At 38.8% G+C, this 25,255-nt stretch overlaps 1 protein-coding gene across 5 annotated transcripts in view; it reads right to left on the bottom strand.

Moving 5' to 3' along the window:
- ADAM22 (ADAM metallopeptidase domain 22) overlaps window positions 1-25,255 on the bottom strand; it is an 87,996-nt gene that overhangs the window by 18,602 nt on the left and 44,139 nt on the right. For 3 of the 5 annotated variants that reach the window (XM_017817727.1, XM_017817728.1, XM_017817729.1), the window contains 16 exons: window positions 24,619-24,709; window positions 21,488-21,539; window positions 19,574-19,673; window positions 15,725-15,796; window positions 15,110-15,202; window positions 12,941-13,021; window positions 12,663-12,713; window positions 12,328-12,391; window positions 11,686-11,791; window positions 10,485-10,601; window positions 9,612-9,780; window positions 8,560-8,668; window positions 7,498-7,588; window positions 6,139-6,156; window positions 3,167-3,274; window positions 176-276 (listed from right to left, as the gene is read on the bottom strand). In XM_017817727.1, coding sequence (XP_017673216.1) covers window positions 176-276; window positions 3,167-3,274; window positions 6,139-6,156; window positions 7,498-7,588; window positions 8,560-8,668; window positions 9,612-9,780; window positions 10,485-10,601; window positions 11,686-11,791; window positions 12,328-12,391; window positions 12,663-12,713; window positions 12,941-13,021; window positions 15,110-15,202; window positions 15,725-15,796; window positions 19,574-19,673; window positions 21,488-21,539; window positions 24,619-24,709 — 1,423 coding nt within the window. The remainder of the gene's footprint in view (window positions 1-175; window positions 277-3,166; window positions 3,275-6,138; window positions 6,157-7,497; window positions 7,589-8,559; window positions 8,669-9,611; window positions 9,781-10,484; window positions 10,602-11,685; window positions 11,792-12,327; window positions 12,392-12,662; window positions 12,714-12,940; window positions 13,022-15,109; window positions 15,203-15,724; window positions 15,797-19,573; window positions 19,674-21,487; window positions 21,540-24,618; window positions 24,710-25,255) is intronic. The other 2 variants (XM_017817730.1, XM_017817731.1) reach the window with 2 other exon arrangements.

The following is a 25,255-nucleotide window of genomic DNA, read 5'->3' as shown; positions in this document are numbered from 1 at the left end:
TGTGCAAAAAAAGGCACTTTTGTAGGGTGCTGTTAAATCCTAAGTCCAGGGTAATAACAATCAGCACAATTTTAAGGAGTCATGCTGCTGTCGTAAGATCAGCTAAACTTCCAGCAGAGCAGCAATGGTCCATAGGCTGGTTTCCACTGTGGCCAGCACAGTGGTTCACACTTACCTTGCCAAGAATTACTCCTAGGCCTCCCATTTTCACAAATGTCTGAAATATGTTTTGTGTCTGGGATCCTTTCACTCCAGGAATGAGATAATCCATTTGACCTGGAATAGGAGGGCTCAGATGCGGTTATTGTTAAGGGTATTGTCTCACATCATGTTAACTCAGTGGTTCAGTCACATTCCCGAGGCTAGTGACAAAACACAGCCTAAGGTCTGTCTGCACTAGCAGAGCCTCCAGGATTTCTGCAGTTACACTTTGCAGCTGTCTCTGCAGTGGTCCAGTGTGCCCACGTTCAAGAGTCAGGCTTCAGCAGTGCTTTCTCACTTGTTGTCTGTGGAATGCACAAACACCAGCACGCACCAAATTTCCTTTGGATTTGCAGTTCTGCCCCAGCTCCTAGATGGAAAATGCTCTTCCAACTGTGCTCACCTCAAGGTTTTTTTATCTTGCAGTCAAGCACATCCCACCTGCAAGCTGCCCACTCCCTCCTTGTCCTGCTGCAGGAAAGCCTGGACAGCTTACCTCACCCCACTGCTATCAGTCTCAGGGGCTCAGGAGTCCGTGATAAGTATCTTCCCACCCAGAGCTGGTAGTGTCAGGGGAGAGGTAACTCTGCCTCATTTTTGATAATTTTGAATTTTTATAATATTTTATTAGTCAATTGCTGCAGTGTATACTTCTAATGCTAAACTCAAAGCCAAAAATAGTCTTTATATCGAGGTGCTTGGTGCAAACTGAAGTTTTTCTTTCCTCTTGTATTCCCTCTAAGAGCCAGAGATGTGTGTTGGTGATGTCCAACCTGTGTGATTTTGCAACAGGCTCCCTCTTGTTGAACTAGAGCCGCTGCTCAGCTGTTTGCCATGAGATCTACAATTATTTCCAAAAGAGAAGAGGAAGTTGAAAAATTCATAATAGATGGCTTACTTATTGCAAAGAAGTTTTGCTTAAAGGACCTCTTTCTGCAGTTTTTAAGTCTGGATACTCTTGCATTTTTCAGTCTCTGTTTTCCTTGGAGGGCAGGCATCTGAGAGATGCTCTTCAGTTTCCAAAAAACCAGGCTAATCACAGCCACAGTGAAGTACACTCAGGGTTTCATTAATTGAAACTTAATTATAGCATGAAAGGTCTGAGAACCAACAGATCCACTGACAGATTTTTAAACATTTTCTCCCCCTCACAGTCTATTTTCAGGTTCAGGAATATCTTGCTATATACTGGTTTTGGTGTTTGCTATTTCATAACAGCAAGAGTTATCATAAAGTTATGTCTTAATCCTTGAAAGCCCTCTGAATCCAAATAATATTTCAAAGTGCTTTCCAGCATGGAGAAGTCCAGGCACCCCACGGCCCAGCTACTCTAACATCTCCCAGGAGATGCCATCCATACCAGCACACAGAGCAAATCAAAATCAGCTCAGAAGGTAGGAAATAGCACTCTGGGCATTAAAATGGAAGGACTATGTCAGCTGTATCACAATGTTAATGGAATATTTGTCAGACTTACTTTTCCAGACTTGACAGTGGCACAACATACCTGAACTGGCGGTGGGGAACAACAAAACTCTCTAGTACAGACAGACCTTAGAATCCATTAGCTTTTTGGAACAAATAATAAACAGAGACATATGAAATAAATGAAGTATGAAAAGAAACACAGATACTGAATGAAAGAAGAAACACATTAAATTACATTCATTTAAAAAGAAATTTTTTCTTAACTGGTATTTGAACCTGATACACGAAGCTATGAAAATTTGCTTTCCCAAGACTTTTTGCAAAATTTCATCCAAATGAAAAAAAATTCTCCAACACAAACACTAAATCATTTAAGATTAATGTTTGCTTCCTGAAAAAAAACAATAATGTATCCACCCACACATCTAAAAAACCAAATTTAAAAATTAGAAATCATTAATTAATCACTACTAAAGTTTTCCTAATAACATATTCATTAGAACAAACTGAATGAAGTTGCAATAGGATCAAGCAGCTACGCCAAAATAGCAAATGTGTCCCTTCCATACATTTCTCTTTACTTTCATTGAAATAACAGCATAGAAAACGGCTTCACCAACTGCACAGTTATAGGCTGCTTAGTGAGACAAGAATTGAGAATTGCAGTTTTCCTGTGAAGTAGTTCAGGACGGTCAATCCCTCCTAGGACACAGTGCTTCTCACAAATTGTTTTACAGTGCTACCTGGAGATTTTCATAATTAAAGGATCTCTAACTGCAGAGGGATGGTAAGCACCATGACCTTAGCAAATACCAATGACTCTCAATGCTTTTCAATGAATTTTCCATTTTAAAATGTTGGGCGTTTTAATCAACTGGAACAATAACAGAATTAGTGAAATCGGATCAAGGACAAAATCTAATTCTCTCATGATAGTAAACTGAAAACTACAGAAAGTCTTTGTAGAATTATTTTCTAAGATAATGCTTGGTGAGCATTTAGTATACTAGTCTAGTAAGTGGAATAAAATGCAAGCACTATCATCTTTAATAAGAGACAGCAGAAGTCTAGCTCAACACAGTGAATTAATGACACTGACAAATAAAGATATAAAAATAACATTTATATTTAACATTTTATGTTTATAACCATTACTGAAGCAAGACAGTGTTCCTTTCCTTTGATTACATGACCATGACTTAAAAAGTTGTGGATTTTTTATTTAATTTTTTTTCAGCCAGCAATTATTTTTACAGTCTACTTGAAAACAATTCTCAAGCAGGAAGATGATGAAAATTTGATTAAACCAAAGTTTGTTTACAATGCAAAACGTTTTTGTTCTAGCCTAATCACAATAATTAGTAGCTTAGGATATAGGAGAAAAATCAGTAATCAAAGCAAAAAGGATGCTATTTCAAACATTCCACAAAGAAAGAAGAAAGAATCAAACCTGCTGCAAAACAATGAAATGTTCTGACTAATGGAATAATGGGTGATGGAACAGGTAGAAATCTGAAAATGCGACAGAAAAGCAGACCTCTTCTTAGAACTAGATGCAGAGTTTGTGCTGACTCCAGGAGGCATGTCGCTATAAAAAGAGTCGGCCTCTCCCGGCTTTTTTACATAATCTCCCTGGGGTATTTGTCTAAAGTATAATAAACATTGTAGAGTCAGAAAACATGACAGGAACTAGCACGCACACAAACATGCATGAACATTAGTTTAAAAGAAAGAGGTAAGGATAGCGAGGAAACCCGTTAATCACAAACAATAAGGCTACTAATACATAATTCAACCATCTGAGAGAAAACTCCCACGCGCTTCTGTTAAGTGGTTATGTGGTTTTGGTAAGTAAAAACAAGGAGAATTTCACAGGTAAACCCTGATCACAACTTTCAAAGTGAACAGTTTGTGTTTATTGAGACACTGGATAACCAGTTCAGACATTTCAAATGGCTCATCATGCCGGTCGCAAAAAACACCCCCAGGTGCAGCACCAGTACTGAGCCTGAGCTGAATACATGCCTGCATCAAAAAGGAATTCAGGAAAAGTGAATGCTTTTTTCCTTCTGAGATAGATGCTTTCCATTTAACTTTTGTGATGATTATTGAATTCAAGAATAGCAACCTGTTGAGTTGTTTAAACCTCAGGAGGATAAAAATCTCCAGTTTTTTTAACTGATTTCTTGTGCAGGGGAACTAACACCAGTGTCAGAGATTCTCACCTACTCCTGATTACCACAGTAGACTCAATCTGCCAAGACACACAAAAATAATGTCACACATATCTGATAATAGGCTATTCTTTTCCAGTACAAGAGGTTCCATTATGGTGCATAAAACTATCTATGCATTAGAAAGTTCTAATCAAGTTATACAACGTTTTTGTAGATGGTGAATTCATCACCAGCCGAAAAAACCTGCCATACAAATATTCCAGTTATAGTTCCATCAGGTTGAAAAATCCTCCCAAGTACAAGTAGCTACTCTGAAAGTTGGCTATTTCATAGCATCATCAACTTAAGCATCTATTTAGCCTTGCACTCTCCAAGGCCTTTTTGTTTCAGTCTGCCCCTATTAAGATGCACATTTATTGGGTTGATTTACATTCAGATTGTGTCCAACTACAGATCTGAACTGGGATCTCTTCATGGAATATCTGAATTTCTAATGCTCCTAAAATATTTAAAGTATATAACTACATGGCACATAAATCATTAGTATAATGCAGTACTTCCACACTCCATCTTCTAACACCTTTCAAGCTTCATTTCTCATCCCAATCTTCAGCTAATACATGCGTGTGTTCAGAGTCGACTCAGTGTGGGCAGCTCTGCTCCCCAGGGTTCCGCTAGCAAACTGCTCTCTTGCTACTCCATCAGAAATAACTTCTCCCATGTAGCTGTGCCCTTTACAGCCACACTATCCCAGCTGGCAGAATCCTTGCTAATTGGCTCTTCTTGCTACTTTCAGTTTACTTGCTTCAGTTGCTTAGTGCTACCACGTATCATCCCTTATGCAATGCTCAAAAGTATAATAATAGCTTGTTTTCATCTTCATTTAAGGAGTAATCATAAACAATTTAAAAAAAAAAAAAAAGGGACAGCCTGGACAATCTGGTGGATGTCTTTTTTTTCCATTTATGGAGCACTCCTTGCACTTATCCAAAATTCCAAAATTATTCTATTTAGAAGTCAGCCTAGAGAACTTCATTTTCAGCATGAAGGAGATTTAGTTACTAAATATCTCCATCATCTTTAAAGTGATGGAGCCCTCCATTACCTTCAGAAGCCTCAGTTTATACCAGTTTCCACTCTGCCCATTCCCAGACACAGCTGCAGACTGACTGCATACTCACAGCTCTCTGGCCATAAACTAATTTCTGGAGATACGGATATCTGAAAAAGTTAAGTTCTCTAATATTCCAAGGCAAACATGCATGGGGTGGTCTCTTTCTCTGTTCTGTTGTCAGCCAATACTGAAACACCCACACTAGTGACCTGATGGCCATGTTAGTCTGCACTAAGAGGTACATCACACACCACTAAGCAGCACCAAACCCTTAAATTCTGCCATCCTAGTGCCGGGTGGCATTTCCTTCCCACCAACCTCTGCATAAGGCTTGATTTCAATAACTTTGCCCTTTTCCTGTTACTGTACCTTTCACCAATCTGACCTTGTAGCACACAACCAGCACTTGGCAGTGCTTTTCTGCTTTCACGAGTATTTTGAGTCTAGCAGAGAAAGTGCTACACAAGGAGAAATGGAGAGCAAGCACAACGGGTAGCAGCAACAAATAAAGCAGCAGCTTGGACCAGGAGGCAATGGTACAGGCAGAAAACAGGGGAATTTGAGAAACCCTCTTATCTTTGGTGGACTGGGAGAGGAAGGAGCCAACTCCTTCCCAGAAGACCCATCTGCCAGGCAGATGGCTGATCAAAGGGAGGTGGTCTTCCAGGGGCCAAACACAAGTCACTTGGAACAGTTTGGGTTTTGGCACAAGCTTGCAATGATGAAAGCTCAGCCCTGTGCTGAGGACAGTACCATGCTTTAGCTACAACATCAACTGAACAGGGTGACGGGAAAGAATGGGCTCTTCATTCACACAGCAAGTTAACTGCATTGTATTTTTAACTGCAGAGAAGCTCCAGTAATGAATTTGTCTCAAAAGGCTCCTGAACATCATGCTAATATTAATTATTTAATTCTTAGCCTCCCAAGAACACTTTCATCTCTAATAGCCAATTTTCAGTCTCTTATTAGAAATATTCCCCTGTTTTACTAAATAAAATAGTCTATTGCAGAAGTAAACATTATTTTTGCTACTGAGTCCAGTGAAATCAGGATTTCAAGCAATTTATTAATAGAATACCACTTTCATATATTCAAGGAAATATTATTTGAAATATGATAATTCATCACTATATTTTCTTTATAGTATGTAAATGAACAAGAAAAAAGCTATTTTCAGAGCTTTCTAAGATACATTCCATTACTTTTATCACATACCTCTGTCTTCTGTAGTTTCTTTCCATACAAAGAGAAGAGAAAGAAGGAAGAATGAGTTATTAGTATGCAGGTCAGTAAGTATGCAGGTCAGCAGTAAGATAGAAAAAATGTAAAAAGAAGAGCAATGTATACAGAATGAAATTTTAGTTCAAAATATTTCTACAAAAACAGTTCACAAATAAACATACTTACAAACCTACTAAATCAGAATAACTTAGAAAAATCATGATGATGGCCAAAGTCAGTGCTGAGTTGGAGGTACAGTTCATGACGGATTTAAGTCTATTTATCGTAAAGCTGCTAGTGAAAGGTTCACTCTTGCCCTCCACCTCCAATACTAATCTCATTGGCTAGATGTGATCTCAAAATGAGCCCTTAACTTTTGGACTTTTACAGAAAAGAGAAGTCCAGATTTTCAAATGCTGTCAGAAACTGAGAGTGATATACAAAGACAGTATAACCTACCTTTCTACAATCCTAATCTTCATGTTTTTTTCCAAATGCTTGTTTCCTTACATATTTCTGAGCTGCCCTCAGCCCTACCTCAGTCTAACAGACCAGCATGGGATGTGACAGTTTGTTATGCCAAACCTCTGGGGCCATGTCCCAGCTGTAGCACTGTCTGCAGCTGAACCTGCCCTGCCCTCCAAGCACACCAAGGACCCAGGGAGGACGGACCTCAAGAGCCAGTCTCACCCAAACAGATGATAAAGTCTGTACCTTGAATCTTTTTTTATTACAAGCAAAGAACCATAAATCCCTCTATTTTTAGAAGAAATCCATAAAAGAAGGAAAAATGAAAAAGATCACTCAGGCTACTGTTATCGATTTGGCCTCTCAGTGAGCACTGACAGTTCTACACCAGGCAAGAACTTTCACCTTATTTGCAAATTACAGATTTTTCTGACCAAAAAATGTGCCTGAATTAATTTCAGCTTAAGCTGACTAAATTAAACATCTGTTTAAGGAAGCATATGGTTAAATGCTTTACTGACAAACTGAAGGCTAATCTTGTTAAATTTACTTCATTATGAGGAAAAATCGATAATTGAATCAGACTGTATTCTTTGTATTTCCTTTGTCAGATACAGTAAAATCATAATCTGATCGTTTACCAAAGGAAAAAAAAGAAAAAAAACCCAAACTGAAATGAGGAATGAATTTCAAACCTGGATCAAGCTCTCCAAAATCACATACAAATGTAAGAAGTGCTTGAAAAATATTAGTACTATAAGAATGTCCCTGTAGAAATATTACTGAAGTAGGATTTTTTTAGATTGCTATTTTCATAACATAATTGGCTACCAGATGAAATACACACATTTCTTAACTGTATTAAGAAGAACAAAACTTACTTACTTGTAACCCCAACCAGTTATTCCTAAAACGAGAGCCAACACTAAAATGGTGCCAGCAATAGCCCCTATTATTATATTTGTGCTAACCACACCTGGAAACACAAGAAAGAGGAAAAATTATAGTGTTTTAGGAGAAGAATACACAAAACCAGTAAATGCACCATTTTTCAAAAACCTGCCTGAACAACTTGTATTAGGTTGATTAATTGTTAGCAGTGATATAATCTTGAAGTATAGCATGGACATAAAAGATCACCTGTAAATCAAGCTTTGATCTCTGTGTCTAATCCCTTAACTGAACACTTGCTACATGGGACAGTCATGTCAGGTATGTCAATACAATATTATCAATATCAAACTGCTGTGGCTTACATCCTTATGAACTGCCTGGCAAATACATGTTTAAGTTGCAATAAAAGTGACTGTCTGGTTTTGTTCAAATCTCTTCTATAGCTGAGTAAATTAACCAAAAGAGATATTCTGAAAGATGGTAAACTGTCCCCCCTACAAGGATTTATAATGCCAAACATTTACATGCTCTTTTTTCCACAGTATAACCTTCTCTTGTAGGCAAGCCTAAAGTCGAATAAAAACTTTCACCCCAAAAACGTAAAAGCCAAAAATTTGTGTGCCGACATGCTGCACACTGGCCATGTAATAAGAAATTTATACTACAAATAAAAACCAATCATGTAAGTAACATGACCTTTCCCTCTGGATATGAAAAGCCCCAGTAACTTTTCTGCTTGTCCTGATCCACTAATACATGTAATAAGGCCCCTCAGATGTCTGGGACAGGCAAGGTAGAGCCGCACACACTGGTACCAGCTCCAAAAGGTGTACTGAGTGCTTGTGAGCAGCACCATGCACATCCAAACCCAGGTCTGAGGCCTCATTTACAGACACTGAGCGCTTCTGCTGTGGGAGGAAGGGAGAGGAACAAGGCTTCTAATGGTGCAGCATGTTGTATGCTAACTGAAAGAGTAGGAGACCTAGTTTTGGTTAAGGAACATTCCTCAAATCCAAGATTTTTCAGTTATTGGTAAAAGTTATAACAACATACCTTTATTGATGGCATCTTTATCAAAAAACAGATAATCTTTGATGCGAGAACTGCAGTCGTCTCCTCCCCAGAATCGGTCACAGACGCACTTTATTTCATTGCTACAAACCTGCAGCCAAAAGTGGAGCTCAGAAAAAAATCAGAAAATTAATCCATTCCCGTAATTAATACCTTAAGTATAGGTACAGTGATAAAGCACTGATTTTGACTGCCTGCAAAATTTTACAAAAAAATTTATGTATTAGATATAAATGCATTAAATGTACTATTACATTTTATATAAATAGAAGTAATATGTATAAAGTACATTAATATCTTTTAATGCATTTATAATTGCTTTCGGAGACTCTGATCTCAAGACTTTTTTTTACAAAATATGATGAAGTGGTTGATTTCAGATTAAAAAGGGAGTTTTAATACAGTATACAAGACAAAAGACATGAGAGAACAACTCCTTTAATCTCATCTCGGCCATAGGGACCTGGACACTGTTTCAAACTGTGAGGGACATGGGGACTTGCCAGGGCCATAGCAAAGCCACAGGCTGTGCACCAAGCAGAGAAGCTGCCACTAGCCAAAAGCTGGTTCACTGCCCCCTCCTCCAAGCAAAGTAACTCTCAGCCAACAAAATCCAACAACCTTATGAACTATCTTGGCTGTTCGCACAATAAGGAGGTTACTAAAAAGAACATCTGGAAAAACAGAGAACCAAGTTTCTCAATGCATAAAACCTTTGTATTTATTCTCCACTACATTGCCAGAAGAAACATCAATCAAGTTAGCAAAAGTGATAGCAAAAAAATTGATTGATAAAATTTTTGTAAAACTAGTACATACTTACACACATACACATTGCTTAAGATGCCTTGATAGGAATGCATTAGGTTTACTTAGGTACCTCCTTACCTTTTCCTTTTGAAAAACTTCTCTGGCATAAAGACTTCTAGAGTCATACTGTTGGCTTCCTGAAAAGTCTGTACAGGTTAGTACACTACACAGTGCCAGGTACTCAGTAAAAACAGTAAAAGGGATTAAAGAGTGCAAGAACATACACCATGTCCTGAGCAAATCTGTCTGTCTGTAGTGCCTGGGCAGGTGCTGAAGTTGAAGGCCTCAGTGGGGAGGCAGCGATGGTCAAGGCACACCATGTTGGGCCCACACGGTGTCCCGTTCTCTACGTATCCCAGGTCCGTCTCCTCATCAAGCTTCACATGGCCACCACTGCAAGACAACCAAGAGGATCTTGGAGACTTGTGCTGTGAATAGATGGGTCTACTTGAGAAACTGGGTTCTGGGCTGCTGCCTTTATTTCTATCAGCATTATACTACACACAGGACCAGTAAGACTAAGTATTGGCTTCGTTATGTCACTGGCTCTAACGTGAAACAAAGTAAAACATAGTATATCTACATCAAACAAATGTAATGGTGAAAACAAAGACCATTTTTCTTGTGAAAGAGCTAGAGTTACATAAAACACTGAGTTTACTTATTTAGGACTTTATTTCATCTTACAGTTCTACGAAACTATGAAAACATACCATGTCTATAACTGGGATTCATCGAACATATAGCAACAAATTAAGCTGCCAGTTAGCTTTGGCAGTGCAGGCATATGTCTTAGTATTTTGGGTACATTAAGTACTTTTACAAATACTAAAGAATGTAAAATCAAGGGGCCTGAGAAGAGCATTATATCTCTACAGGCAAAATTAAACACTGAACAGAGGGGACTGCAAAAGAGTTGCAGGCCCCACAATGCAGTTAATTTCCTGAAGCTTAACAAAGGTTGAAATGGAATAATGGTTATGTGCTAACAGGAAAAAAAACTTCACGGAAATAGTTTTTCTGCACTAAGGAATGATAAAGCAGCTTTTCTATGCAAGATGGATATCCACTGTTCTGTTTTCAGGATTTCCAAATACCTGCAATTGTAGACTCTTCCAAAGTGCAAGATGGATGTTGTGATTTCACCATCAAGTTCTCCAAGTCTGGGCACACTGGATATATTGGAGCATAGAAGGTATCCACAAAGCACATCTCTGCATTGAAAGAATAAAAAGATACTCATAAAAAATAAAATTCAATTAAAATGAATAATAAAAAATATAAGGTTTTCTTCACTTTCTTGGTTACATATTTGCTACTCCTTTTTTCTCCCACTGACAATAACTCCCATAAATAATGTGGTTCCCAAGAAAATTTTTCTCCTTGAGCTTAGATTGGGAAAAATCTGTATTTTATAACGTATTATCAAAAACGCTCTGAGTAACAGCAAGGAGGAAGTTGTCAAGAACAAATCACATCAAACTGATTTAATAACATATCAAAACACAGTAACTTGTCCACAGAGGAGCAACAGTAGATACTGGTTTTAAATAAACTCTCATATGACACATATGTAAGGGAACTGCAGACATGAAGTTTAATTCAACTGCTGAAGCAACTTTTACTTCTCATGTGTGGAGACTTTTACACTGTCAGAATAGTAGGGTCTGGCATCTCACATACTACTGAATATTTTTTACTTATGAATTTGTAATGGAACAGAAGTAAGGTTATCAAATCTGCACAGAAAGGTGGAAAAAGACATCAGTTTACCAGTAGGCAGAACTAGAATTCAAATGGCACTGACAGAATGGAGAAATCTGAAAAAACTGTTTTATAAGGACTGGTGAAAGGTTCAAAAATAGGCAGAAATAATCAACTGCATAAATACAGAACGTGAAACAATGGTTTAGGCAACAACTTGCAGGAAAATATTTGAAAAGTTACAATACAATGAAAAGTGAATGCAACTTAGCAATGCAATGGCACAGCATAAAAAGATACCACACCAAGACGTGAGACCACAGGCTACTCTCCCCCTCACTGCTAAGCCTCACCAAGAGTACTAGGGCCACTTTTGGTCCAAGTTTTCCCAAGCTCAGATGGTGCTCTCTTGTCAGAGATCATCTCTTCTCAACACTCTGCTTCCTCCACAACTTCTTGCACAAAGGTCTGCAGAAGGCGGCCAAGAGAATTCTGATCCACACAGAGGCTTTTTGAGCCTCTTCATATCAGCTAAAGAAATGGATCAGGGATCAAAAAACTCATACCAGTTGTTTTCTAAATGGATCAACTTACTGTTTATTGCACTGTATCCAAGACTCTTTGTCTCTTCCACAGTTTCCTTTCTCAGTTCCTTCAATATTCAGCTTCTCATAGCAGTACCTGTCAGCAGCCGTCACTTCTAAAAACAGAAACAAATCTCTTCTAAGATGATGATGACTTTGAAAAGCCAGGTCACAGGAAATGGGAATGCACAATCAAGAAAGCAGGGTTTCCCAATTTGTGAACTGAAGTACCATGATATGCAGGGGGTCCATGAAACTGCACAATGTTCTTCTGAATTAAAAGAGATTTTAGATTTTGTTCAGATTGATGAGGGGTTATTGGTCAAAAATGTCCAAAAGACACTGAAATTAATTAATGAACCCTAATGGAGACTAATGAGCCTAAATTAAAGAGTATAGACTCCCTAGGTGATTATTAATGAGAACTTAAACCTCAGACTTCAGAGTAAACACCAGTAGGCTAACAAACACTGGAGAAAGAGCTGGAAAAGAGGATGGAAAGATGAAATGAAGGGGGAAGAGTCGGAGGGACATATAGTTCTAGATATTTTCAATGGTTCTCAATATGTCTCCTCCATAATTTTTTTTAGCTAAAATAATCTTTCAAGCCACATGAATTACAACCAATGTAGAAACAATAACATTCACTCACTTTCACCCCAGATATATTTACATTGCCGGTCCCTGGTTTTACATCTTCCTCCAAAACAAATACCCTAGAAAGAAAGAAAAAAATACAGAACAGGTTTCAAATCACTTGATTTTCCAAAATATGTATTTTTTACTCTACAGATTTGTCACACGCTTTCTACTGAGGGAGCTAATGTGATTCTAGCTTTTTTTCATTGAAAATATGACAAGCACCCAAAACTCATGAATGTTAGCAGAACTGTCCCAGGTGACTTCCAAAGATCTTAAAAAATAAAATCTATAAAAAGCTATTTACAACAGCAGAAAGAACGTAAAACAAACTGAAGTGCTAATTACCTGTTTGTTATCACATGAATATCCATCCATTTTATGAATATTAGGAGAACACTATAGAAATATAAAATAAGTAATAGATCATAGATCAGACAAGCATGAAAGCAAAGTATACAACAAAAGTAATATGAAAAATTATTTCAGTATCATGCTGGTTTCTTCAGTATCAACAGGTTTAACACAATTTTTATTTACCTTACTACACAAAACAGTAACATTCATTGTGATTGCGACACTACATGTGGGATTTTTAGTCTTTGGATAGAAGACACAAAAATCACCTGACTAGAATTTCCTGTGCAGTTCTCTGCAATATCACAATCATTCACCGCTTCTCGACACAAAACTCCTTTAGGTTCAAACTGGAAAAAAAAGAACAGAAAATTAGTTTCTTCATTTCTCCATATCTTGCCTTAAATGCAATGCTTCCTTATAGCTTTATCTAAAATAAAAAATGGGAAATATTCATGTGCTGACTGAAGTGCAAACACTTTCTGTGGTGTGACTGCCGCACCACTCAAGCCTTTTACTCGTGCAAGTGATACCACTCTCTGAGGCACTCCCTCCCAAGTGCATCAACTGGGGGACCAAGCAGGAGAAGTGCTCTCCTGGAACACAGAACACCTGGGATTTATCAAACCAATACCACAGTGGCTTTCAGCATTATCCTGACCAGGTCATCGTGCCGTTCTATGACTATTTTAGTCTTCTTTACAACATAAAAAGAGTGATCCTGATCCTCTCTCTAGGAGTGAAGAACACCACAGAGCTCCATGGCTGAACACTCTGGTTATCATAATCCCCCACTGTTGTTGCAGAATGGAAACTATTACTAAATGTACTGAATTCTGTACATAATTTTCCAAGTGACCAGATATTTAACAATTTTCCAAGTGACCAGATATTTAACAATGGGCTAAGTCTCAAGACCTGGAAAAGCAGGAAGACATCCCATTTGTGGAAATTGTTAGTGCTTCTGGTCATGGACATACTACAGATGCCTTATTTTATCCTGAAAGTTTTCTTAACCCTGTGATACCCAATACATTTTGCAGCACTGAGTTTTCCTTTTTTTTGGTCTACATGCACACACATTTTGGTGGGGAAAACTGCTAACTCCACAACTGGTGCCAACGGGCCCAATCAGTGGAAGAGCTAGACTAGGGTACTTTCTGAGCCTTCAGCTTCCTTTTCCTACCGGTCTTTGGAAAAATGCAGACAGGAATTTTGTCAGAGACATTACAGGATGCTAGGATGTACACTCACCATGTTTTGCTTTCAATCCATCCTTCAATCCTGCTTTCAGGCAGGGTATTACAGGGGAAGGTAACTCCAAGTTTGGGAACTCTTATATATGGTCTTTTGAGTTGTCCTGATTAGCACCTCCTGGGGATACCTGTTCTGCAAAATTCTACTTTTCTGTTCATTTGCTCACCCTTGCCACTCTGTATGTAGATAAAACCTTGTGTTCTTTGCAAAAAATACAGAAGCTTAGTTTTGTTCTGATAGTCTTTAAGGTACTGCCTATGTGACTTGGATTCTTGAACAAAATTCACCCACACTAGCAATCTGCTGATTTTTTTTTTTATATTACATTAAAAAAAGGAATGTGCTAAGGGAAATGTGATCTGTTCCAGCATAATCTGTGCTTTTTCTTTTTTTAACATTAGGATGAGCAAAACGTCGAGAATGTGGTCCGCAGTTATTACTAATGATCCTCCCAAGGAAATGAAACCATCAAATGTGCACAGACAAAGATAAAAATATCACACATAGTACACCAGAGTTTTAATTACATTAATACTAATTGTCATTATTACTAAATGAGTATAAACAACTATCTGAAGTCATATTTAGCTGGGCTCCCTTACAGCCAAGATCTGGTTAAACCTCTTTTTACTATTTACTGATGTATCAGGAAGAACACCTTACAGTTTACATAGGGCTTGGTTCTTTTTACTCAATGGGGTTTCAGTCAGTCCAAACATAAGGAGACACAGGCAGACCAAACTGAAACTGAAGTCATGTGTCTTTTAGACGAACCCTTCTGAACAATTCTGCTACCTGTGCTTTTGGTTTTGTTACTCTATCCTTTTCTCAGACCCTCTGTGGTACAATTTTCCCATTCAGTCTCATGGGGCAAATCCAGAGCAGCACGTATGGCACTGCGAATGGCACAAGGACATCTAATGAAATCTCATGGAACTTCAACCTGATTAAAACTTCTCTGAAACTGGAAGGATTTAATTTACCTCTGCATTTGATGACAGTCCCTGCCCCAAGAAGCCAAGCCTAAAAGACAGAGTATAGCCCCAGACAAATCAGATTTCAGCCAATTTTAAAAGGTAAGCTTTCAGAAGAGCAATCACAAGGTCTGGAAGGGATGTGGTACCTGCAGCCACCCGGATGCATTCCCACCAGGATGCTGCAGTGAAGGTCACTGCCCTTACCCGGCACTTCCGACAGCAAAGCCCGTTGCTGCACTGGGAGCCCGCTGTCAGGGTGCAAGTGTTGCAGCACTCTCCTCCTTCACTGGCACACTCCTGAGGAACACACACACTTATAACAGAATACATGGGAAAAGCACATGAGCCCCAAGCTCTCTTATTACTTCTCATCTCAGCATGCTACCTGAATGGAATTCTAATCAGGCTTTTAGGCACCTGGAAGAAGAAAAAGGCATGCACTTGTGGGGCGTGAAACTGCTGTTTCCTATGCAATATAGAAAATAATTTTTCTAACTTCATATTGTCAATCATTAAATACTGACATTTTAGCACTGACCAGAGTCGTGTTCCCAACTAGCAAAATACTTTCTTTAACATCTTTGAAGGCCTGATTCTGCACAGGCAGGTATTACTATTACTCTTCAGAATTTATGTGGTGATAAAATAAAAAAGCTGGACCACATTCTGTTAAACATGATGGAAAATGTAAGAAGTTCTGAATTCTTTGGCACAGGACCTTCGCATTGCTTGTCTTCCCCCACTTATTGTTAATGGCAGCAACGGGCAGCACCAAGTCTTGGAGAATCTAGTTACTCACTTAAAGTGCATTGTACTTACTGCTATTGTCCCACAGTCACATTCTTCTCCATCTTCCACAAAGCCATTGCCACATTCTGGAGGATCCAGAAGCTGCAGGGCAAATGCAGAAATCAAAGGGCATGTCTCTCCTAAGGGAATCATTGTCGTATTTACTCTGTGCAACATGGTTTTTTACCTAGCACTCTAAATTTATTAACTGAAAAACAGTATCCAGTCTGAAACAGACTAAGAGAACACAACTGAGGTGTACAAAGAATGAACACTGCTTTAAATTAGTTCAGCAATACTGCCCAGTCACATGGTAACTTCCATGCATAACTGTCAGTTTTACAGCAAATTCAGTTTGAGCAGAAGTTACAATGAAAAACAAAAAATGTGACAATAAAGGAAGAAAATTAAAACAATATGATGCTTTCATTATCTTCACAGTGGTTGCAATTGCTGTTGTTCTGAAATTCAAGGGATGAGGGCTCAGAGGTTAAAGCCTGCACTGTAAGTTCAGAAGGAAAACCCATAAAAATTTCTCCTTTGGTAGTATGTGGCTTAGAAATGCATGGAAAGTCAAGCAGCTGGGTTTCTTTGTCAGTTTTTGTTGTAGTTGGATTTTTCTTTCCCTTTTCCTCTACCACAGTTGGGAACTTTCAGCAGTTTTCTATAAGCGTGTATCACATAAGGGAGATGAGGAAGTATAGCTGGTGAGACTTCCTCCCTTTCCTTTCAGTCTTCCCACTGAACCGTAACTTAAAATATCTAAATCTGTATACTTGTGTGCTATACTCTCTTCTAATGAACACTTAGACACTCATATTCTATTCTTTCCAGTTTCATTGTTTCTGTTTTTCTAAAATTACAACACATAATTCTTCTAAAAGAAAATAAATGAGAAGGCATATAAATGTATCATAAGATTAAAATTTTGCAGATTGTCCTCTAAGTTCTCTTGTGCCATCTGCACAAGTACATCATTCATGGTGTAGAGTGCATTTCTCTCCACCTGCTGCCTCTCTGTCAGTAGTCCACAGGATGAAGCATCACCCCGCGCATTTCACTGTGCCACAAACCACAGCCTGACACAGGTTGATGTGCTATTATTAGATCCCCCTATTGAAATGGAAATTTGACTGCAGCATGAAATGCATATGTAGAATTTAACATAAAATGTATGCAAGCAATTATCTTTTAGAGTTACTAAGGAGTTGTAAAAACTGCTTGTTTCCTATGTATTTTTCCAGACATCTTAACTTCTTCCTTATGTCTAGGTGGGCTGCAAAACAGAGACAAGGAGATGGCAGTAACAGAGCATCCTGCCTTGAAAAGGCCTTGAGGGGAAGCCATATAAGGAGTGGCTGAGGTCACTTGGTCAGTTCAGTCTGGAGGAGACTGAGGGGAGACCTCATTGCTGTTACAACTTCCTCGTGAGGGGAAGAGGAAGGGCAGGCACTGATCTCTTTCTTCTCTGTGGTGACCAGTCACAGGACCTGAGGAATGGCCTGGAGTTGTGTCAGGGGAGGTTTAGGTTGGATATTAGAAAGAGGTTCTTCACCCAAAGGCTGGTTGGGCACTGGAACAGGTTCCCCAGGGAAGTGGTCAGAGCACCAAGCCTGACAGAGTTAAGGAAGTGCTTGGATGATACTCTCAGGCATATAGTGTAACTCTTGAGGATGGTCCTGTGCAGGGCTAAGGGTTGGACTCGATGATCTTTCCAACTAGGCATAATCTGTGATTCTGTGAAAATATTGGGCCAATTTGCTACAGTACACAGGGACAGCTAAATATGAAATTGAAGAAAAAAAAACACATTAAAAGCAAATTGTGTAACTTTTCCCAAAATTTATATTATTCATCCATTCATTTGAAAAGCGCATATGTTCAATCTGCTTCAGCAGCCACTGATGTAATTTTCGGGATCATAGCTGATCTAACAGTGGAGCACTGTCAAACACTGCATCTTGTCAAATCAACTTTCCTTTATCTCATAATTTCTGAAAAGCAAAAGTAAGTTTGTGTTTCACCGTCCTTGCTAGGAAACACATCTTTGACAGCTTTGTGAATTAGACAGACATCCATTGACAATACCTTTAAACAAACTCAATCACAATATATAAAAGAGTCACCATGGCTTCCACATCTAACTTCCACATTTCTGCATGCCATTAGAAACAAATTGTAAATATGCCAAACTAAATTGGAGCAGGGCAATTGTTTTTTTTTTCAAATGACAGATGTGTAAACAAAATCACTAAAAGAAGATCACAGAATCATAGAATCACAGAATCACAGATTAACCGGTTTAGAAAAGACCTCCAAGATCATCAAGTCCAACCCTTGATCCAACACCGCCATGGTTACCAGACCATGGCACTAAGTGCCACATCCAGTCTCTCCTTAAAAACCTCCAGGGACAGTGAATTCACCACCTCCCTGGGCAGCCCATTCCAGTGTCTGATTACTTTCTCTGTAAAAAATTTCTTCCTAATATCCAACCTAAACCTCCCCTGGCACAGCATAAGATCATCCACTCTTGTCCTGCTGCTGGTTGCCTGGGAGAAGAGACCAACCCTCATGTGGCTACAACCTCCTTTCAGGTAGTTGTAGAGAGTGATGAGGTCTTCTCTGAGCCTCCTCTTCTCCAGTCTAAACAACTCCAGCTCCCTCAGCCTCTCCTCATAGGACTTGTGCTCGAGATCAAGTAAGTCACATTACACTATGTAAACAATTCACTCAGCAAAGAAATAAAACCACCAGTATTTCTCTTCACCCTTAACAAACTTTTAAAATGCATCTGCATTCTAAATTAGAAATCTTACATCTTATTAATGAATTACAGTGCTTTCTCTCCATTTTTAATAATACATTATTCCATGAAAAGAGACCTTTAGGAGAAAAGCAGTCTCAGCTTGTCCAGATCTGATGCCTTCTCTTCCCCTCTCTAACATTTATGGAAACTTTGTGGTTGTCAGAAGATGCACTTTTTCTCAGATGCACCAGAAGGAACATGCATCACTCCTGAACTGGCTTTCTTCTCTTTTACATCTGTGTCCATCTCAGTTATCAAGTCTTTTTTCCACACTGGACTGTCTTTCTGCCTTAGCCTCTTTTCTTTGCTTGTTGAAAGACAGCCATTAAGCAGAGGCTAACATTAATTATATATAGAAAAGAGCCAAGACCATTATTCTGCTTGCTTTACGTTTTAACATGTGCTTCAGTAAACAGAGCAGGAATACACTGAAACACTGCTGCAAATCCTCCACTGCAGAAGCCCTTGCACCTTGGCTGGAGTTTCTTTAGTCTTGCTTTGTATTTACCTGCCTTAAATGTCTGGTGGTGGGGCAAGGCACCCCCTGCAGAGGCTATAGAAGTCATGTCTTCATCTTGGGACAGATGTGAAATAAAAATGATCCTACTTCAGCCTCCAGAGATTTGTACCAAAAGACATTTAATGCAAATTAGAAAACAAGCTGTGCAAAAGTTTACCAAGACACTTGAAACCCCAGTAAATACAGTCAGTTGTAATATATAACATAATACAATACAATAATATCATACAAATATATAATACAAAAATGTATTGTATTTACAATATTCAGAATAAACTGCATGAGGGATGGTTCTAGATCAAAGGCTCTGGGAACTCTGTTGGACATGAAACCACTTTATTAAAGATGTATTTAAATATAATTTCCAAACTACTATGAACTAAAATAATCTACTTAGACCCATATGTTGCCAGAATAGTTAGAACTAAGCAAAAAACCAGAAATATAAAAATTACAGTTTTTTCCCCAACATTATAATTTTCATTTTTCTTGGTTTCATCTAAATTAGGAATAGAATAGAAATAATACTCAATAATAAGGTAATGCTTACTTTGGTTGGTTTATTGAAAAGGCAGGCACCACCTCCATTGTTTAAAAATTCATGATACTCTTCAATATCACACTCAGAGAACTTGCTTGGAAGATAGTACCTGACAGAAATAAGGTAGCAGGATTACTTTCTCTAGTGCTTTTTACACTGTATTTTCTTTTTTCAAAATAGGAGAAATATGACATTATAGTTTAGAAAAAGTATAAAAGCATGCTGTTCAGAATCAAAGTGATTCTTTGTAAGTCTATCTAATTGGAAATCCTTTCAGTAAATGACAAGGAAATTTCAACAATGACATAGAGCTCATGGAAAGTGAGAGGTTTAGAACATTTCACTAAACTTTTACAAGTCAAGGATCACAAGTCTTATTACACAGTGTGTAGTTCTCACAAGTGTGACTTGTTCCACTAACAGGCCTGATCTCAGAAATATATTTATTTCCCATACATACTGCAAGAGACAAAGACTGATCGTAGTTTGTTTCCCTCTTAGAGGAAATTGCTCTCCTGGCCCACAGAATTTTCATATAATGGAGTTATGCCATTTTAAACATGCTTCTAACAAACACCATCTAACATTTCAGCTTCCCCCTATCGTGTGTCCCACTCAGTAAATTTCAGTTGAGTACAGAGCGCCAATCTGAGGCACAGTGCCCCACCTAAAAACCATATGAATCTTTGCATGGATCCTTTCCACAGGGAAATAATTTTTCTCAAAGCAACTTCAGTGATCTTTATATTCAGGTGCATAGTCATGAAAGTAGTTATGCTTCAAGCAGATTGTGGAGTCTCAAGGGCTTTCCTCTATCAGCTCATCACAGAATAAAAAAAATATTAGCCAAAGTGTTATCCTTCATTGCTAGGAGTGATTACTGGCCCTTTCCATCCCTAGCGTTCATCACTTAGGTCTAAACACTACAGAGATTGTGGAATTCACCAACATTCATCAATAAGCTAGGTAAATAAAAGGTTTTTTTGTGTACCTAATTATTTGAAAGGTTTGAACATCAGATAAAGAATTTTAAGACCCTTAAATAAGAAAGCACTTTTTCAAGAATCAAAAATGTTTCTCTGATTTGATTTTTAACACACTAGAAATCAGAAAAATCCTACCGTATATGTTTTCAGGTATACCAAGGTGAAAAATGCACACATTCATACTTTCAAAGAGTTTTGGATGAAATACACTTTGTTCAAAATTTTTCTGACCACAAAGCTATTGTGAAAATTTGCAGATCCACTTGAAATGAATTAAAAACTTGGAGCACTGCCTACATCTAAAACTAGACTACAGTTTAACTCACACACATGATGAAAGAGAAGCCTGTAATAAGAATTAAGGCCTGTATACACATATTAGAAGGCATCAAGTTTCAATCAGTAACAAAAATTTGCTGATTCACTAGTTCTTAGGTAAAATCTCTCCAGGTACACTCAGCCTCCAATGGGAGTGTTTTTTTCTGACAATATCACACAACTTGAGGGATAAAAAAATGATAGATACAGATGAAAGATTCCAACAGAAACACTGAAAATGAGACATACTTCAGAAATTTGATTACAGTATTTCAAGAATTAGGGTATGTCATTGTTTGTTCCCATAACTCAACAGCAAACATGCAGGAGAAAAGAAGCTACGCATGCTTCTGCTTCTTTGCAATAACATGGCTTGACTGTTGAAACCAGTGCTTTTAAAGTTAAATCAGCATTCACCAAAAATTCTCACATATCCTCTCATTAAGTCACTTATTTTCACATTTCTTTGAAAGTATCTAAGGTACATAGCTAATTCCTTACTTTCTGAAAAATGAGTCACCAAAAATATTCCGCTGAACCACAAGAGGGAAACATTTTCACACCTTTCCTTTATGTCACTGTATAAAGAACATGACTTTCCTCTAGTGAAATGCCTTACCCCATATCTCCCATTATGCATCCAGACCACATGTCCTCACACTTACACTCACCTGACAAAAAAAAAGATAAAATCAAAAGTTATATTTTGAGTCTTGTGAGTCCAAAATAATAACTTTCTTATCACAAAAACCACACTGTACTCAATTCTATTTCATATTTTAATACAAGTTGAAAAGAACAATTTTTTTGTTTATTGCACACCTTAGTTTAAGTGTATCAGTCCATGCTGCCAAACTTTTTCTAAAAACTATGCATGATTCTATGCAATCCTGAGCTTTAAAAATATGTCCTGTTTTTCTTTCCTTCTCTTAAAGCGAAGTTAGAGGAAACTGCAGTGTCAGCCTTTAGCACTTGCAAATCATGAGTCAGCTCTCCCGTCTTCTCCTGTGTGATATTCAATTCCCAAATTTTCAGAGTAAAAAAAAGAATCATTTTAACCCTTCTATTTTTTAGTTCTTTTCTTTGACTACACTAATGTGACTGGGGAAATTTCCACTCGAAAAAAATCCCTAACAATAAGGCAGACAAAAAAAGCATAAAACAGTCAGTAAACACAAGGCAATACAGCAGGATCTATCAGCTTCTTCCTCTGCTCTCCCTCCCTTTGCCCTGCAACTCCCTGGCTGGCAGAGGGCAGTCCTCACTTCTGCCCTGCCAGCCTGCCTGGGGTCACTCTGTTTTGGTCTCAGTCCACCACTTTCATTACTGTGTCTTCTTTCTGTTTCAGTAGAAGTGCTTTGTACATACACATTCTGTAACTTGCCTTACTGTACACATGAACATCAGTTTATTGCTTCCATTTTAAGAGTACAACTAGAAAGGAAATGAGGCTCTGTCCAACAGTTGAATTCTCCCCTCTCCCCACCAAAACAGTGCCCTGCCTCCCTCAGCCATTGAGAAAGGGAATCGCCACTATTATAATTTTCACTTTTACCCTGCCCCTATATCAGCTCAAAAATATGCAGATGGAAAATGAATGCTGAACATGTCTGTAGCATAGAGCATCCGCCCTACATTTCTGAGTATTTTTAAAAATAGAATTACATAATCTGCAAAATCCTTTAAATGCAGATATATCCCTGCATTATATACTTTCTTTACAATGTCTGTAAACAAAATCCACCTAAGCAGAGTTCTATTACTAAAATAGTAATTTATCTTTTTTAAGCCACAAAAGTACATATGATCCAATAAGTAAACACTCCAATTCATCATATAAATTGTTCAAAACTGTATTTTTATTTTAATCATATCAAGGCTGGGACTTAATATAACATGGAAGCAGGGAGGGCGAGGTGCTTGTTGTGGGAGATTTGAATTAAAGTACTGCATATAAACAGGGGTTACTAAGAAGTTGAATACCAAGGTTACAGGAGAGAAATGGTAGCAGTAGGGTGGTAAATACAAGGTATTAGTGTAATCTACAAGAGGAACTGGGCATTTGGGAAATCTACAAGAAAATCAATCAAGGAAAACGGAGAAAAAGTTATATTGTCAAAACTATTTTGCGTAACAGTATTAAGCTTACTCCTCATCATCCCCAAGTCTAATAATGTATGTTTCCACCCTTGTGCTGTAAGACGGCAGCTGTTTGGTCCATGGATGGAACACCAATCTCCCTGAAATGAATGAAAGTGGCAGACACCTTTATGGTTTATTTTGAATGAAACACTGACACCAGTGCTGCCAGGAATTATGAGCAGGGGGATATCATACTATTTAAATAGTGGAAAATTAATGATTCTGATCACAGAATACGCCTAGTTAGAAGGGACCCACAAGGATCATCGAGTTCAACCCTTAGCCCTGCACAGGACCATCCCCAAGAGTCACACCATGCGCCTGAGAGTATCATCCAAGCACTTCCTGAACTCTGTCAGGTTTGGTGCTCTGGCTACTTCCCTGGGGAGTCTGTTCCAGTGCCCAACCACCCTCTGGGTGAAGAACCTCTTTCTAAGATCCAACTGAAACTTCCCCTGACACAACTCCAGGCCATTCCCTCAGGTCCTGTCACTGGTCACCACAGAGAAGAAAGAGATCAGTGCCTGCCCTTCCTCTTCCCCTCACGAGGAAGTTGTAACAGCAATGAGGTCTCCCCTCAGTCTCCTCCAGACTGAACAGACCAAGTGACCTCAGCCGCTTCTCACACGGCTTCCCCTCAAAGCCCTTCACCATCTTCGCTGCCCTCCTTTGGACACTCTCTAATAGCTTAATGCCTTTTTTATATTGCAGTGACCAAAACTGCACACAATACTCAAGGTGAGGCCATCACAGTGCAGAGCAGAGCAGGTCCTGTCCCTTGACCAGCTGGAGATGCTTTGCCTGATGCCCCCAGGACATGGTTGGCCCTCCTGGCTGCCAGGGCACTGCTGACTCATGTTCAACTTGCCATCGACCAGGACCCCCAGGTCCCTTTCCGTAGCACTGCTTTCCAGCACCTCATTCCCCAGTCTGTATGAACATCCAGGGTTGCCCCATCTCAGAAGCAGAATCCAGCACTTCCCCTTGTTAAACTTCCTATGGTTGGTGATTGCCCAGTCCTCTAATTTGTCGAGGTCTCTCTGCAGGGCCTCCCTGCCTTCAGGGGAGTCATCAGCTCTTCTGAGTTTTGTGTCATCTGCAAACTTGCTTAGTATCCCTTCCAGTCCTGTATCCAAGTCATTTATGACAGAGCTCTGTGGAACCTCACCAGTGACAGGTCACCGGCCTGATGTTGCCCCATTCACTATTACCATCTGTGCTCAACCCATGAGCCAATTGCTCACCCACTGCATGATGTGTTTATCCAGCTGTATGCCAGGCATTTTGTCCAGAAGGATACTGTAAGAGACAGTATCAAAGGTTTTACTGAAATCCAAAAAGATTACATCGACTGGCTTCCCCTGATATACTAGATGGGTTACCCTGTCATAAAAAGAAATCAGGTTTGATAAGCAGGGCTTTCCTCTCATGAAGCCATGCTGGCTGTGACCATGTCTGTCCCTTCTCATGTTATTACAAGAAATAAAAATATTTCAACATTGTGAGAAAAAGAAGGAAGAAATACATGTCAGAGAGATACTAATAAGATTCTCCACATTTAAAGATTTTTTTATTCTTGAGATAGAGTGAAAAAACAAATAACCTTACCACTTATAATTTTTCTTCTGTCTGAGAAAATGCCAATGTTTTGGGCCAAGGTCTGTGCCAGGGTAACTGCCATCAAGTCTGGCTTTCCAAACTGACAGAAATAAGCAAGGTATGAAAAGTAATCAGTTACATACAGGTATCTCAGATTCAAGTGAAGTTTTTCTTAATTCAAAGAAATAAAAGGCAAAATCACATGCACAATGTTAAGCGTTCTTACTTCAGGGTAGCTAGATAATGAACAAGTGAGGAAAACTAAACACTGGCTTATGGATAAGTTAAGTAAGAGAAAGTCAGTTTATTTCTTGCTATTGTGGTCAGATTATGTGACCAATATGTCTGTTCTTGAACAAGCAGCAGTCACAAGTATTGAGGCCATGTTGCTGAGAACACAGCTGCGCTGGGCAGGGCACGTCTCAAGGATGAAGGACCACCGCCTCCCTAAAATCCTGCTTTATGGTGAACTTGCCACCAGCTGCCGCAAGAGAGGAGCCCTGAAGAGGAGATACAAGGACTCCCTGAAACAACATCTCAGCCTTGGCCATATTGATCAACATAACTGGTCTACTCTGGCCTCCAATCGGGAGGTCTGGAGACACACCATCTATAACGCTGCTGATGCTTTTGAGAAAGCACGCAG

This window comes from Lepidothrix coronata, unplaced genomic scaffold (genome assembly GCF_001604755.1).
Source record: "Lepidothrix coronata isolate B3197 unplaced genomic scaffold, Lepidothrix_coronata-1.0 Scaffold62, whole genome shotgun sequence".
Lineage (NCBI taxonomy): Eukaryota > Metazoa > Chordata > Aves > Passeriformes > Pipridae > Lepidothrix > Lepidothrix coronata.
This window is presented reverse-complemented; position numbering and strand designations above follow the sequence as displayed.